Below are 16,582 nucleotides of genomic sequence, written 5' to 3'. Positions count from 1 at the left end.
AGGGGCTGCCCAGGGGGGCGACGGCAGGCGGCAGGGCCGGCTCGGGCCCCCTGGGCACTCAGGCACACAGCTAGGACTGCAGTGTCAAAGCCTTCCTGCTCTCAGCAGTGAAGTGGTATTTGTTGTGTGTGTGTGCCCTGGGCCACGTGCCCGCAAGCTTCCCCAGAGCCAGGGCGCCAGCATGTGCCCGCGCACGCCCTCCTGGGACGGGGCACAGACTGCCCTGCGGCCATTCATTCAGAACAGCCAGTGCCTCGGTCCTGACTCTGAAGGTGCGTCTTCACACAGGCAGTGTGGCCGGAGCGGCGGTCGGGGATGGAAGGTTCCCTTGACTTGGGCTTCCCCTTTGTATTTTAGGACTTCCCCACAGGCCGGGTGTGAAGGGAGACTCTCAGTCAGTAGTTTTCCATAAGCACCCCACCCAAGCGCTCTCAGGACTCGCTCGGCATCTCCTTGCAGGCTTCCCCACAAAGGACTTCGGGGCGAGACTCAGTTCTCAGACCCTTTGCCTCTGTGAGCCCAGAAGCTGAGCTGGGGGGTCGGCTCGGTCAGAGGAGCCCCAGCCAGAATTCACACCCTCACCACCTCCGGGCTCCACGGGGCACGGCTGTGCCCACGTCGCTGGGTTGGTTCGGACGCTGCGTGGGTGTTCCACCAAGTGCCCCCATAAAGCTTCTTACAGAGAGACACCTTCAGCTTCTTAGGTTCCTCAAAGCTACACCATGAAATGGACTTGGCCTAAACAATGGGGATTTAATAGCTTACAAGCTTATAGTTTTGAGGTGGTAAAAATGTCCACACCAAGGCCATCAGGACAATGCTTTCTTCCCAAAGCCCAGCTGCCGGCCATCCTTGGCTCCTCTGCCACACGGCAAGGCACTTGGGGGCATCTGCTGGTCTCTCTCTTCTTTCCCAGGTTTCAATGCTTGCAGTTCTTGCTTCTGTGGCTTCCTCTCTCCCCCTCCCCCTCCATCTCCCTCTCTCTCTCTCCATCCCATTTATGTAAGAGGATTAAGACCCATCCTGAGTGAAGTGGGCCACACCTTAACTGAAGTAGCCCCATCAAAAGGTCCTACTTAAAATGGGTTCACACCCACAGGCATGAATTAGATTTAAGAACATGTTTTTCCGAGGTACATACAGCTTCAAACCACATTCTTTCATTTAAAAAAAAAGAAATGCAGTGCCTGCACTGTGTCAGCCTTTATGCTAGGACTGGGGTAGAGTGCCAAACAAGATACAGACCTTGGGAAGCGGATTTGGCCCAACAGATAGGGCATCTGCCTACCACATGGGAGGTCCAAGGTTCAAACCCAGGGCGTCCTGACCCGAGTGATGAGCTGGCCCACGGTGCGGTGCTGATGGGCGTACGGAGTGCATACCACACAGGGGTGTCCCCCGCGTAGGGGAGCCCCACGCGCAAGGAATGTGTCCCGTAAGGAGAGCCACCCAGCATGAAAAAAAGTGCAGCCTGCCCAGGAGTGGTGCCACACACATGGAGAGCTGATACAGCAAGATGACGCAACAAAAAAAGAGACACAGACACAGTTTCTGGGTGCCGCTGACAAGAATACAAGCGGACACAGAAGAAAACACAGCGAATGGACAGAGAGCAGACAACTGGAGGGGGGGGGGAAGGGAAATAAATTTAAAATAAACCTAAAAAAAAAAAAAGATCCAGGCCCTGCCCTCAAGTTGCACATGGTCCAGCAGGCCTTGGGCTCAGCATCTTTGCTTTGAGTCTCCCCCTGCTCAAGTCCACCCCAATCCCCCAGCCCCCAGCTCCCAATGGGTATTCAGACCCATCGGTAAACTCCAGAGAGCCTCGTTTTTGCAAAAGGTAAGACTCCCTGCCTCGTCTGGAAAGCCTTACTGAGACTGGACTGCTTCCACGCTGGTGAGGGTCCCAAGTGAGGGTGAAATGTGGTTAAAGGAATCCACTACCTCGCTGCAGCAGGGATCCTTGGGTGCCGCGGAAAGTCTCCGTCGACACCCTCATCTCCTAACCCCATACACGTATTCAGAGGGCGTGGGATGGAACCTATTTCCTGGGCATCTAACTCAAACCAGATGCATTACACATTACCTCATTTAACCTTCACAAGAACGTTGAAAGAAAACTGGGGTGAATAGAAGCTAAGTGATTTGTAAATGGTGGGGCTTCTGACTCCAAACCACCATGCTCCCTCATGCTCTTTTCCAGATCCTGAATGTCTAAAGGGCAGGGGCCCCATTTCATAATTCTTTGATTCTGCCTCTAGCATTTAATACAGTGCTGGCTCAGAGTAGGCATTCAGTGTTCATTGGATGGACAGACAGACAAATGGATGGATAGATGGATGGATGGACAGATAGATGGAGAGATGAATGCAACTTACGGAGCTGGGGGGGAATGATCCCAGGCCTCCCTTTTCTGGGAGGGGACACCTCAGGCCTGACCTCCTGCTTTTTTCAGACAGTACGGCTGTGCTGAGCAGGACCTTGGGCCGTGGGATGTGAGTTTCTTTAGGGCTACCTCCCCTTGGCCTCCAGCAAAAATGCTTAGCTTGATAAATGTGCTGCCTCCTTCTTGGGGCCCAAATGCAGCCTGATGGCTGGGGCTGGGGAAGGTAGAGGATTTCAGGGATGTCTCTGAGCTCTTTCTGGGCTTTTCTGCTTCACTGTCAGCCCCACCGGGTAGGCCAAGGCCATGGGAAACAGGGTGGATATGCATGGATGTGTCCCCAAGGCCACTCTCCCTATACACTCGAGTGGACTCCAAAATACCACGATCTATCATTCCCATTTTATAGAGGAGAACACTGAGGATGAGAGATTGACTTGCCCAAAGTAACACGAGTAGGAGGGTCAAGGCCAAAGCCAAGACGGCTAAAGGAGTAGGCTGAACTGACTGTGGTGTCTCTGCCTTCATGCACACGTGCCCAGGTAAATGGGTACTGTGTGGGGGGCTATGTGTACACACGTGCACACGTGGAGGCTGAGGCCCCAGGCAGCCTGGCTGGCTCAGTGTGGAATAAGTCACTTTCCCACCCCCAGGACGCGCAGCCTTTAACTTTCCGGTTATCTGTGGTCTGCTCTCTCCATTCAGCTATCACTTGCCCCAAGGTTCTCCCCACCTGCCTTTCTTCCTCTGCTTTTCTTCTCCAATAGGCGTGGCCTCTAGACAAGAGAGCACACCTTTCCTTTTGTGCCATCTTCTGAGAACTGCAGGACCCATATCCACCCTTCCGGGCAGAGAAAGCAGATGGTACAGCACCCCTAACCCATCCCTTCAAGTCCCTCTGCTAAAGCCAAGTTCAGGTACCCTGCTCCCTTGCCCGAGTCTGACCCTGATGTGGGCTGGCAGCATTTCACCTGCATCTCCACCTGTCAGCCCCACCTAGGAGGTTAGAGCAGCTCTGCCTTGGCGTCCCGCCTACCCCACCCCCCAGCTGATTTAATGACCTCATACTGTTTGGCATTAAATGTCTGAAAAGGCTCTCACGACAGGGCCTCATTTGAACCCAACCACGTACCAGTGTATAGCTGGGTGTACAGTAATACCTCCCGCTGAAAAACAAAGAGCCTGAGTTCCCATAGCTTCCAGAAGGGCACACAGCAAGTAGAGGCAGGCTAGGCCCCATATCTCCCAATTCTTATGCCAATGGTTATTTACCCACAGATTCCCTCAGCAATGACTCTCCTACCCAGGAATCAGATCACCAGGATTGACCATCCTGGGCTCGGCAGATTCTTGCCCCGATACGACATCCTCAGAAAGGCCTTCCCAGACCACCAAGCTTAGTCACCCACTTCCAGTGGCCTGAACTCCAGGTTCTTACTCCTAGCACTGCGCTCTTTCCTTTCATAGAACTTGTCACAATTTGTCATTGAAGAAATTGTATCAATTTTTGCTCATCAATGTGTCATGAGCATAGCACCGCATCACGTAGGAGGTGTTCGGGAAATGGTTGGAGATGGCAAGTACCTGGTGTCTAGCGTTTCAGCACACTTCTCTAGCATATTTATTTCTCCCGCCTTAGGACTGCGATTGAGCCTGGCACACTTGGGGAAAACCCACCTCTTACTCTCCAGGAAGGATGGGCCAGAGCTAAACACAGTGGGGCTGCTATCGTTAACTTTTATAAACTCTTCCAACAATAACAAAAATTTAAAAATTGAAGATTGGCAAAGATTTTGGTGCATTTTCACACCAACATGTCAAAACCTAAGAAAATCACCCAAAGAGGCCTTGGACTGCAATTGTCCCAGCCCTAAGACTCACGGACACGCTCACCCGAACAGCACCAGAAGAACTGCCTGTCTAGAGGGGGCGCCAGGCGGGTGTGTGGTCAGCGGCTTTCACAAATACACACACACCAGCACACTGGGACTCGACACCCCCAGCCCGAAGCTGCTGAGACACACGCACAGGGTTCTCTGGGGCCCAGGCTGTGCCCACGAGCCCTAGGACTCTGCGCTCACCCTGGCGGTGGAGCTGTGTCGCGGCAGTGCCGCCACTGGTGGCCCGCACCCAGCCTCTCCCCCTCTTCCAAGCAGAGGAGGAAGAGCGAGACGCGGAGCCCTCTACTGGCCAATGCGGGGTAGTGCTCCGCTCCACCACATCTTCACGGTCCCAGCCTGGGGGCTGCAGTCACCGCCAGTCCCTCTCGGTGTCCCCAGCCCCAGGCCCTGGGGCCCCGTAGGTACACTCCTAGCAAGCGGGGGCAGGCAACCTCACGGCAAGGGAAACCTGGACAGGAAGGAGCCCCAAGCAGTCTTCCCTCTTCCTGTTCTCCAGCTGCCGCTTGTGTCTCTTCCTTCCTTCCTCCTTTCTTATCCCACAGAACAAAGGGAAGGATGGGCCCTGGAGGAAGCGTGGGGAGAGGTGGGACACCTCCGCGGGCCCAAGTGTCTGATGATGGAGACCCTCAGCTCGTCTCGCCCCCCTTCTTCCCACCACAAACACCTCTGCTCCGTGGTCCTCGCAGGGAGAAGGAAGGAGGCAGGAGCCTAAAGCCACAACTGTCAAGTGTAGGTGGTCAAGGAGGCAAAGCGGAGGGCATACACCAGGCAGATCTGCTAGCCGTCGGCGGGAAGAATGTGGGTTTAATGGACGAAGGGTGAGAGGGCCCAGAGGCTGGCAAAGCTTTCGCCCCACCCACCAGCCCTCACCCAGCGTCCCAAGGCTCGTTTCAGATGGGTGTCCTTGATGTTGGCATAGCAGATCTGCTCAAGCCACCCCCGGAGCAGGGCAAAGGGAGTGGGAAGCCCCCCGCTTAGAAGGTGGGTTCCAAATACCCCCCGGGTCTTATCTTCCCCAGGTGGGGCGCAGGGAAGCACGGTGGCACTGCTTTGCCCCCTCCCCTCTGCGACTGCCCCACAGCCGGGCGCACAGGCTCCACCCCAGGGCCTGCCCCCTAACAGTGAGACTCCAGTTCTGTGAGTCTGAGCAGTGCGGTCCCAGGTGTAGCAGGAGCGGGGGGCCCTGCCCTGTTCCGCTGGGGCAGGTCCTCGGCTGGGCACACGAGCTGGCGCAGTCTCTGGAAGGAGAGTAGAGGTGGCTGGTGAGGCAGCTTCCCTCGTGCCAACGTCTGCCGCCCCCGCCATACATCAGCATAGTGCCCAAACCGTCTGGGCACTGACCCTATAATCACGGCCTGTCTCTTGGGGTGACCAGTCTCTTTCCGAGTCTCTAAGCACCCTATTCCTTCCCCATTACCCACCAGGCTCTCCATCCCAGCTTCTCCCTGGGGTGGGCAGCCTGCCTATCATCCAGGGGACCCCACCTCATCTGCCGGGTCCTCCCTTTCTTCCTCCCCACCCACGCCCTACCTCTCTGAAGGAACCTTTGAGGGTGCTGAGTTTATAGACACCCCAGGCGGGCACGCAGACCATGGAGGACAGCGCCAGCAGCCAGCCCAGAGCGTCGCCCCACCACGGGTACGTGTACTTCTTGTTGTAAGTCAGCGGCGTGTACTTGACCAGGGAGAAGAGGAAGGTGGCCTGGGGGTGGGAGCAGAAGAGGCAGGGGGTGAGGGTGTCCCCCCGCCCCCGGAAGAGCTGGCCTAGCAGAGGTCTACTCTAAGGCTGGATTGGCCTCTGGGCTCGTCTGGGCCAATCCGCTTCAACTCTCCATCCACGTTCTGCTCAAAACTCACTTCCCCCAGGAGGCATTTCCAGGGTACATGCCCTTCAGTCCAGGCCGCCAGGCCTCTGGGCACCTGCCACATGGTTGTCCCAATGAGGACATGACGGTGTGTTTGCAGGGGTGGAGTGGTTGTGGCAGGTGCTGAGTGTCCTGTGAGTATGACAACAGCAGGGATTGTGTGTCCCTTTCCCCCTGTACCTCTGTTTACATCCTGCCCACAGCGGGGGCTCGGGGGAAACTGCTGAGGATAACAGATAAAGCGAGAGAAGGCCGCACATAGTGGCTAAAGGTTCAAACCCTGGATCCTAGCATCTGTCTCTTTCCGTGGGGCAACTCCTTCATCGCTTTGGGCTTCAGTTTCGCTGTAAAATGGGCCCAGCGCAGTCCTTACCTCACGGGGTTCTCGTGAGTGCTCGGTGAGTTGAAACACATGAAGCCCCTTGCACTTGGGACTGTCGGAGCCCAGTCGCCGCTGCTGTTACTGCCATGGCTATTAACAGTACCACGCGCCAGTGCCCGGGGTTTCAGTCCCGCCTGCGCTATCGAGCTCACACTACGGGGCTGGGCAAAATGTCCACTAGTTTTCTCCTTCATTTTACCCTTCTGTGAAGTGGAAAGGAAGGCTCTATCTTGCTGTCATTTTCTAGACCCCAAGAGGAGGGTAAATGAAAGTCTAAGGTGACTTGCAGTCCCCAGGGGAGGCCCCTTCTAGGTCTAATGCCCTGTCCACCCTGCTGCTGCCACCCTCTCTTTCTCCCTCCATCTGGCTTTATCCCTTGGGGCTCGTCTTACTGTGCACACAGCTGGTGTGAAGAAGATCCAACAGTATTTGATAAGAGGCCAGGGCCTGTACCCAATCATGTCTTCAATGTTGTCATAGAAGCGCCCAGCTCCTGCCATGGAGAGGGGAGGGGGCATGGGGAGAGGGGGCATTCTTTAGCATCCAGAGCGTCAGAAGGGCAGTTACACAGACCATGATGGTTGAACCCCATGAACAGAGACATCATGGTCTCCTTTCAGATCACTGCTGGAATTAATAGGCATAAACAGCAGCAGGCAGTTGGCTTGGGCAAAGGTAGTTATTTCCTCATTATCGGGGTTGTGAAAGGCTGAAAAGGTTTGGCTAGGACAGGATATGGGCCTGTCTGGGGTGATATAGATGCAGTTCACAACCAGGAGGGTGGACCAGACAATCTCTAGAAGGACCTTCCAGTGGGAGCAATTTAGGATTCTCAAGATTTTTAGGTTGGGGAGGGGAGGAGTTCCAGGAAAAGGTGGTTTGAGCAGTGGATGTCTCTCTTCTAAGAGCCCTAGATTGTAGGAGAATATTGGGGCCTGGGGCAGGGTGGCACTGGGGCAGGGTGGCACTCACCATAAACCCAAGCTACACAGAGGGACTCAAAGATGGCCACAAACAGAAGACACATGCCACTGGCTGCATAGTAGTCAAAGAGCTGAAATACGTACATGCCACCCTGGCAGAAGGGACAAAAGAAAAGAATGTTAGCTGGAGAAAACAGACAGATTTACCCCCATGCCCTCTAGCCTCATACACCCCCCTCCCCTTTTTTTTTCAGCTAATATGAAATTAGGTTCACACGTAGAGCTGGGTTGGTGAAGATTACGTTGGGCAATGGAGCTTGTAAGAGAGAAAGCACTAGGTAGATAGGAGATAATCATTGCTTTTTATTATTGCTTTTGGATGGAAGATGGCGGCAGTGACAGCTATTATTAGATTATCCATGAGAATGTTCGGGGTTGACCCCAGAAGCCCACGACCTACGTTGTCGGCAAGGGATTAGGATAGAGGCTGACACTGGTATTGTCAGGCTGAAAGCTTCATCTTCATCCTTCTCCCTCCAGACACAACACAGAACATCGCCCCTCCCCAGGAGGCCCTTTCTCTCTTGAGGTTTGTCCATGGAACTTGGCTCAGCAACCTGGGAAATCCTGGGACCCTGCTGGAGAGGCAGTTTTTCCTAACCCACGACTCCCCTAACCGTCCTTTCCTCACCTCGTAGCACAGAGCAGGTGGCGGATCCCCAAAGGCCAGAGGAGGGAATGGGAAAAGGAGTCCCGGTGCGCTGACACCCTGAAGGCTCAGCGCTCTGACCTGGACCCACGGTCTGCTCCACCAGACTCCTGTCCCGCACAGTGTCGCCCGCCTTCTGGCCCCCTGGACTCTCACCTCTGTAAGCATGAGCAGCCCAACGAGGAAGGAGATGACCGACACCCCGAGAATGAGGACTTCTCTCCGGTTCTTCTTGCGGAACACACGGGGGTACATGTCCACCAGTGCCGTCACCAGGCTTTCTACGCACACAAACTGGGTGAGAAGGCAAAAGAATTGGAGGGGAAGAGAGCTCCCATCAGGAGCTACGGTTTCTTTCTCCCAGGGCCAGTTCTCCGGTCTCAGGGCCCCAGAACCATCCTTGCATGATTAGGTCAGCAGCCACCCCTGAAGGCCCCTCTTGCTTTAGAAGGGCACCCACTTCTGGGCATGAAGCTCAACCTGGTGTCCACAGCACGCCCTCCTCCAGCCCACACCATGACCTGTCCGTCCCTCGGGCCCCGAGTGGCCACCTGCTGGTACCTGGCTATCCAGCCCCAGGAGAACGACCATGAAGAAGAAGCAGCAGGCCCACAGAGGAGCGAAGGGCAGCATCGCCACGGCCCGGGGGTAGGCGATGAAAGCCAGGCCAGGGCCTGCAGCAGGAGCAGAGGAACAGGGCCCAGGGCCCGGGCCAGATGCAGGCCGTGTGCCACTCCGGGGCTTCCCGGCGCGGGGCCATGGGATAGCAGGAGCTAGAGGAAGCTTCACCCCAGAGTGAACATCACCACCATCCTCACCTGGGAAAGGCCACCCAAACCTCTGTCTGGTCCCCAAATTTCCAAGGCACCACCCACAGTATTCTTGGCAGGAACAGAACCTAGAGATCATGGATGTGAAAGGGCTTTGGAATATGGAAAGGTGGTGTCTTGTCAGCCTCCTTTCTCTAAGTCCTACCCCCAGTTCCTCAGTTCTATTGCCCCAGACCAAAGTTTCAGACTTCCAAAGTGCTCAGGGGACGTGGATGTAGCTCAAGTGGTTGAGCACCTGCTTCTCATGTATAAGGTCCCAGGTTCGATCCCCAGTACCTCTCCAAAACAAATGAAAAAACCAACTCTCACTGGGGAGCAGATGTAGCTCAGTAGCTGAGCATCTGCTTCCCTTGTACGAGGTCCTAGGTTCAATCCCTGGTGCCTCTTAAAAAACTGTGTGCTCAGGAGGCAGGCAGGCTGGCCCTGTGCAGAACAGAGGAGGCGGTAGGGCCTGATGAACACCGGAGCCGTTGTGCCTTAGCGGGGCTGCTCCTCTGCTGTCTCTATAAAGCAGATGATGCCAAAGTAAATCCTGCCAAGGCCAGAATTGGCCCGGGACTCCCAGTTAGCAACCTCTGCAGCTGGAGCTTTTTCTGTCACCCTTTGAGGAGGGAACTGGCACCTTTGACCTATTCTTTCAAATAAATGAAAGGTTCTCTCAACTGACTTGAACAGCAAGAACAAACTCCCATGCCAATGCCTAGGCTTGTTCCCAGGACGCTCCACTGAAAAATCAGAGTATCACTGTGGGAACTTGGGTAGTGCCCTCACCTCTCCAAGTCCAGTCCCCACACTGGTGACGTGGGACAATACTAGCACCTGCCGAGTACGGGCAAATGCTTGGCACGGGACCTGGCACGGTGCTTAATACAAGTTCGATGTGAGCATTTTTAGTAAGAATCAGTGATGTCAATTGCCTAGGGCTTGACATTCTGTGGAACAAGTGTATGTTTGCGAATAACGGGATAAAAAAATTACAGAGCGAAAGAGGGTGGGCTGCAAGAATAGGGAAAGAGCAAGAGAAACATTTTACAATTTATCAAGGTGTTGTTTTTATTTTTTTTTAAAGGCAAAAAAAAACAAACCCACCACCACTGTGTAGTGGAAAGACACTCATTTAAAAATGGGGGGACTCTTTATATGCTGATATAAACTTTTCTCTGAGATACATTTGAAAGGGAACAAAACAAGGCAAGATGCAGAACAGTATATATAGTATGTTATTATTTAGTAAAAAGAAAAAAAGGAGGGAGTAAGAAATAGAAATATTTATACTTTTGAATGTATATATGTAAGTATTTCTCATGCATGCCTAAACTATTTCTGGAAGGATACACCGGAAACTGGTGGCATTAGTTGTCTCCAGGATCAAGGCAGGGACGGGCAGTGGGCAGGAAGCTTTCCACTGCATACCACTGGCTCCTTGAATCTGGGGTGACGGCTTAAATCCCGCCCTGAGGCGTCTTCCCGGCATGCACCATTGACAGGCAGCCCCAGCCCACCCGCCGCGCGGGTCCCGGGTGGCCAAGGTTCAAACCAGGCTGTGGGAACTCCCCGGCCGCCCCCTGCCCCGCTCACCTGACTCGGCCACCTCAGAAATGGGCACGCCCTGCTCCTGCGACATGAAGCCCAGGATGGAGAAGATGGCGAAGCCCGCCACGAAGCTGGTGCCGCTGTTGAGGAAGCAGAGGGCGATGCAGTCCCTGGGGGGGTGGCAGAAAGAGGCGGGGTCAGGGAGGGGTGCCCAGGTGCCCGGACGCCGGCCTGGGAGGCGGCGGAACCCAGGGGAGCACAGCCCTCCGGGCAGACACCCGCCCGGCCCTTCCCGGAGCGCGGAGGTGAGGCGGCCTCCGAGCGCTGGCACTGCCCCCACCCGCCCCCCGCGGGCTCGGCTATGGAGTAAACCGAGGCAGTCCTAGCAGGATGAGGCTGTGAGGAACTCAACACTAGTCAAAAAATCCCAAACTGCCACGCAGCCTCCCACCCCACCGACCTGCTGCCCGGCCTTTCAGATCGCTCCCACTGCGCCTTAATTCAATCTGGCACGCCCGTGGGGGGGGACCTGGGCGTGGGTAATCGCCAACAACCAACAAGTCTGCGCCACCTAGATTTGATTTTGAAATGCATGCTATGATTTTTTTTCTCAGCTAATATGAAAATTAGGCTGACTTCTCTGAGCATGAATGAGGCGGGCAAGAGGGGCCAGTGGGGGGCAGGGAGTGTGGAGTAGGGCTGATATATATATACACAGGAGGTGAAGTAAAAACGGGGAAGGAGGGGAGCAGCTGTGGCTCAATCAGTTGGGCTCCCGCCTACCATATGGGAGGCCCTGGGTTTGCGGCCCGGGGCGTCCTTCTGAAGGCGGGCTCGCCCGCACAACGAGGAGAGCTGCCGGCCTGTGGGTGCCACAAAGAGCCGACTCAGCAAGGTGCCCCAACGAAAAGGGAGACAAATGAAAACACAGAAGAGCACGCAGCGAATGGACACAGAGAGCAAAACAACAAGCAAGCCGCAAAGGGGACAATAAATAAAAAATACAAAATACAGACACACAGAAGAACGCAGAGCAAATGGACACAGAGAGCAGGCAGCAAGCAAGCTGCAAGGGTGGGGAGGGATAATAAAAAATAAAAAATAAAAATGGGTAAGGAGTCCATGTTTGCTGGAGCAGATTTCCAAAGCAGGCAAGACTGAGACTCAGCTGTGAAATATTCCTAATTTACTTCTCAGACTTGCTTACCCCTGGGCCCTCCAACCTCTAAGTTAAGCTTGCCGGCTAGACCCCTGCTGTCCCAGCCTACCACAACCACGCCGCCCTTTTGGAAGCTCTCTCTCTGCCCAGCCTGCAGTTGTCTCCTTCTAGCTCCTGGTAGTGCTGGGGGGTTGGAAAGTGGGGTGAAGGCCAGGATGCAAACCCCATGAGCGGCACACTCTTCCAAATTGTCCCTGGCCCAGCACTTGGCTGGAGGGACAGTGGGGAGGTATAGGCTGGTGGCTCAGGCCCCACTCCCCCGATCACCTGTAGCAGTTGTTGTGGTACTTGTTGTAGCTGCCCAGAGCCGTCAGGCACCCGAGACAAATAGCGAAGGAGAAGAAGATCTGGGTGCCTGCGTCCATCCACACCTACCAAGGGAAAAGGCAAGAAAGCTGTCCTCCAGGAAGGCCAGGCCGCCTGGGCCTCCATGGGCAGACATGGGCACGTGGCTGAGCCAGGAACTGGCTAGGGAAGGTCGAAGCCTATTCTCGACTGATGTGGCCCACCCTGCTGCTCCCCCCATGGGCTGTAGCTCCTGGGCCCCTAGATGATGTTTCCTGGACACTGCCAGGGTGGAACAGACATTCGGCCTTCCAAAGGGAAGACTGAAAGGACCCACATGGGGTGAAGGAGGGTAGGAGGGTGCTCTAGAACAACATTCTGTCTGATGTCAAGTTTTTGGTAATAGCAATGGAGTCCTGGGTTCTGCCCAAAGTTCCCCACTTTTTCCCATCCCAGGCTCTCATGGCAGCACCACCAGTTTGGAAGGAATCCAGGGATGGCATCTCTAAGGAAATGGGTCCTTAATGCCAGCATCGGCACCAGCACGTAGCTTTGCCCCTCATCCTTGGAACCCTCTCTCTGAAAGCCAGGGAGAGTAATCCTCAGCTTTCAAAAAGTCAAAAGGATCAACAGAAATGCATCTCTAAAGGGCTTTGTACTCCTTGGGGGGAAAACCGTGCTCCAGCTAAACACAGGGTACTGTTGTTCCTGTTTATTATCTCAGCTGGCTGGCCCAGCCTGTGCATGTTATGATTGAGATTTAACAGCTAGAACAACATCCCAAAGGGAGAGACCATCAAGGCAAACAGGACTAAGCAATTCTGCAGTTCTGCAGGAAGTGGGGTCCTGTGGCTTCGGGCCCTCCCCTCGGTGCTTCTTGCCTTCAGAGGACATGAGCACTAAAGGGAAGCACAAGCCGTGGACTCGGAGGTGGCCACAGTGAGTGCTCCTGACATTCCTGTGTTCCTATCAGAAAGGGCCCCGGAAGACACTATCCCTTGTCGTTTGCCTAAACCTGTCCCAGTAGCCCCCAACTGGGTCCCTGCTTCCCACAGAACCCTCTAGCTCTTCCACTTTCTTTCAGCTAATTCCAGGCCTCCAGTGCCCACACACACCAAAGCCTTGGCTTCTGAAGTGATTTGGAGCTGTATGTATCCCACAAAAACACGTTCTTAAACCTAATTCATTCCTGTGGCTATTTACCCATTGTCAGTAAGACCTTTTGATGAGGTTACGTCAGTCAAGGTGTGGCCCACCTCAAGCAGGATGGGTCGCAATCCTATTTCGGATTCCTTTATAAATGGAATGAAATCTGGACCAAAAAAGAGAGAGAAAGCCATGGGAGCAAGAAGCTGAAACTCAGTGGAAGCCAGAAAAGAAGGGAGAGGTCAGGACAGTCTGCCATGTGCATTGCCATGTGACAGAGGAGCCAAGGACCAAGGATTGCCAGCAGCCAGCCCCAGAATGCCAGTCTTCGGGAAGAAACCATTGCCTTGATGATGACTTGATTTGGACCTTCTTTTACCCTCAAAATCATAAGCTAGTAAATTTCCATTGTTGAGGCCAACCCATTATATTTGCATAGGCAGCCAAGAAAACTAAAATAGCTCTTCTGTACAAAGCTCCTCAGTCCCTTACCTGTCCTTACCTGTCCTTCTCTGCCTCCCTAGCCCTCCTCGTCACCCCCACTCTCCCTAACCCTTGCTGTCTCTTATTGCATCACCCCTACCAAAGTGCTCATTTTCCTCATCAGGGTAGAGGGTCCCAGGCAGACTGACTACCTGAGAATCACGTTAATTCCTCAGCCAGCCTCCTTGGTTAAGACTCTGACTCTCTAGGCCTTAGGGAGAACCCAGCATTACTCTCAGAGTTTTCAGGTGATCCTAACAACCAGCCGAGTACAGATGTCCCTGTCTTATCACTTCTGAGAACTGACATCAGGGAGACACCAAGGCCCTCACTTCCTTTGCTGCACGAATGGGGACAGAACAGGGGGAGATGGTGAAGAAAGGAGAGCAAGGTCTCTTTCTTGTCTCCTCTGTTCACCGTGATTCCCATCCTTGAGGTGTTTGTCCTACAGGTCAGGAGTTGCCACGAGGGAAGAGAGGTCAGAGGCAAGATGCATAGAGGAGAATTTGGAAGGGGCTGGGGCTATCAAGGAAGCGGCATGGAGGGACAGAAGTTCTAGGGCATTTTTTTTTTAACTTATGGAAAAATTACAATGGGAAAGGAAAGGGGGGTTGGGGAGTCGATTCAGAGCTAGAGAAGGAAAGGGTTGGGATGAATGGAAAGAACCTGAGGACAGGTGAGCGCTTACAAAATTCCATATGAAGCCACAGGGTGGAGAACAGCACAAGTTTGAGGAGTCACCTTGGACAGTTTGCTCCTACAAGATGTTTAAAATCCTTTGCTCTTCTAAAACTCTGACCCACAGACATGGTGAGAATAGTCATCGCAGGAAGCTCAGTATGGAGGTCACTCTCTTCTGCTTCCTTCCTGCCTCACTCAGTAGGTTATTAGAGTTCAAGAGCAGGACCTTGCCCCAAGAACTTGTACAGAATGGCTCCCAGGGTCAGAGATGCAAGGGCTGGGGAGAGATGCTTATCTGCTGAGGAGCTCACAGGTACTTCCCTGTCAGGAGATCCAGCGATCTCACCCAAACAGGTCTCCCAGAATAGGTCCCAAGAGACGCCAGGCCTCGAGCCTCCGTTGTTTGCTCCCATGTCTAAGAGAGCACAAGGTGCCGATTGTCCCACACGCTACTAAGGAAACTCCTGAGTGCCCTCCGAGCCACGCTGTGGCTGCCCATGTGCAGGCAGGGGCCACGAATCCTGTGATTATGGAGTTTTGTGAACCTGGGCTTGGGAGGAAAAAATAAGAGAAACCATGATTTAGTTGTTCACTTCACCCCAGGTGGGGACCGACTAAGGCTGAGTTGGGGAGGAGAGGATAATTTTGAGAACAGAGGAAAATGCAGCAGGAGGTCTAAGAGTTTGGAGTTCAAAGGTCAGATGTGGTGCCTTTGACCAGAGCCCACTGACTGGGAACTTGGCAAGTGCAGCTCTCTGCACAGCTGCTGGGTGACAACCTGCTGGGATGGGGAAGGAACGGGGTCAGAAGGAGGGCTGAAGGGCCAAGAGAGCAAGCTGTTCTGGTCCCCACCACAGGCGACCCACTCTGCCCACTCCAGGGGTCCTGCTTTCTAGAACAAAGCTCCAACCAGGCCTTTGGCTGGGGCAGAAGACTGGCCAAGAATATACCAAGTGTAAAGAGCATTTAATGGAATATAAGTAAAAAGAGAAGTCCTAGGGGAGCGGGGGGCAGAGGAACAGAGACCTCTAGAACTTGTTTTCAACCTCGAGCCCAACCCCAGGACTGTGAAAATCAAGCACTTTTAGGAAGGCAGTAGTGAGTAAAGGAAAAAGTATGGGCTTTGCGGTCAAATTATTCTGGGCTCAATGCCTAACTTTATTAATTATTAGCTGAATGAGCATAGACAAATCATGTAACCTCTCTAACCCTTTTTTTCTCATCTGGAAAATGGGTAAAATAGCAAATAAAACAATGTATGTGAAATACCTAACACAAATAAGCACTAGTCTCCTATCTCACCTTTTGAAATAATCATTTTTTTAAATCCCTTAAAATTCTCAAATAATTCATATCCTTTGGAAAAGATATATCAAAGGATTAAGACGGCAGACTCCAAAAGAGTACTTGGAATAAAGCCCAAGCTCCCCCACATGCTGATTGTGTGGCTTTGGGCAAATTTCTTAGGCTTTCTAAGCTTCAGTTTCTTCATCTGTAAAATGAGGATAATGGCCAACTCACAGGTATAGTGTGGGGTCGAGTGTAAAGCCCCCAGCAACGTGCCTGGCCAAGAATAAGTGCCTGTAAGATGTTAGCTATTGTTGCTGTTTATTGTTGTCATTTTTTAAATAACTCACCTTTCAGTGATGGATGAAGTGACAGATTTCAGTATACTACACCCAAATTAAAAGACTCTTATTTTTTGAGGTACCAGGGCTGGGGATTGAACCTGGGACCTCGTATGTGGGAAGCCATTGAGCTACACCAGCTCCCCTGAGTTGTTGTGTGTTTTGTTGTTTTTAGGAGGTGACCTCATACTTGGGAAACAGGCACTCAACCACTTGAGCTACAGCCACTCCCCAACCTCCTCTCTCTAAAAAAAACAAACCCTTCTTTAGAATTGCTTAGCATAGGGATTTGAAAGGTTTGACAAGGGCTCTTTGGACCCCCCCCAACCCCCTGCTCTTATCAATCTACCAAAGAACAGTAGCTAGACAAGGGGTCAGCAGGGGCAGGGCAAGGCAAATAAATGAGGGGTTTGAATGAAGCACACACTACACAGTGGAGTCCTGAGTCACCAGGGGCTGTTCCCCAGCGTGAAAGAGAAGAGCCCTGGAGAACGTCAGGAACAGCAGCAACCTGCCCAACACACAGCGGCCTGGCAGAAGAGGAGGAGGAAAGAAGAGAAGCGCAGCACTGGCCCTGCCTGGCTCCCAGCAGCTAGGCTCCGGGAGATTGTCTTT

The 16,582-nt window shown here is 53.4% G+C and overlaps 1 protein-coding gene across 2 annotated transcripts in view; it reads right to left on the bottom strand.

The window, feature by feature from the left end:
* Positions 1 to 5,071: 5,071 nt before the first annotated feature.
* SLC6A13 (solute carrier family 6 member 13) overlaps positions 5,072 to 16,582 on the bottom strand; it is a 37,394-nt gene continuing 25,883 nt past the window's right edge. The window contains exons 8-15 of one of the 2 annotated variants that reach the window (XM_004457677.3): positions 12,012 to 12,115; positions 10,571 to 10,695; positions 8,724 to 8,836; positions 8,319 to 8,456; positions 7,503 to 7,605; positions 6,923 to 7,023; positions 5,815 to 5,985; positions 5,072 to 5,522 (exon numbers count right to left, since the gene is read on the bottom strand). In XM_004457677.3, the coding sequence (XP_004457734.1) occupies positions 5,400 to 5,522; positions 5,815 to 5,985; positions 6,923 to 7,023; positions 7,503 to 7,605; positions 8,319 to 8,456; positions 8,724 to 8,836; positions 10,571 to 10,695; positions 12,012 to 12,115 (978 nt within the window). In that variant the 3' untranslated portion in view covers positions 5,072 to 5,399. The remainder of the gene's footprint in view (positions 5,523 to 5,814; positions 5,986 to 6,922; positions 7,024 to 7,502; positions 7,606 to 8,318; positions 8,457 to 8,723; positions 8,837 to 10,570; positions 10,696 to 12,011; positions 12,116 to 16,582) is intronic. The other variant, XM_004457678.3, reaches the window with a different exon arrangement.

Source organism: Dasypus novemcinctus, chromosome 20, assembly GCF_030445035.2.
Source record: "Dasypus novemcinctus isolate mDasNov1 chromosome 20, mDasNov1.1.hap2, whole genome shotgun sequence".
Taxonomy (NCBI): Eukaryota; Metazoa; Chordata; class Mammalia; order Cingulata; family Dasypodidae; genus Dasypus; species Dasypus novemcinctus.
This window is presented reverse-complemented; position numbering and strand designations above follow the sequence as displayed.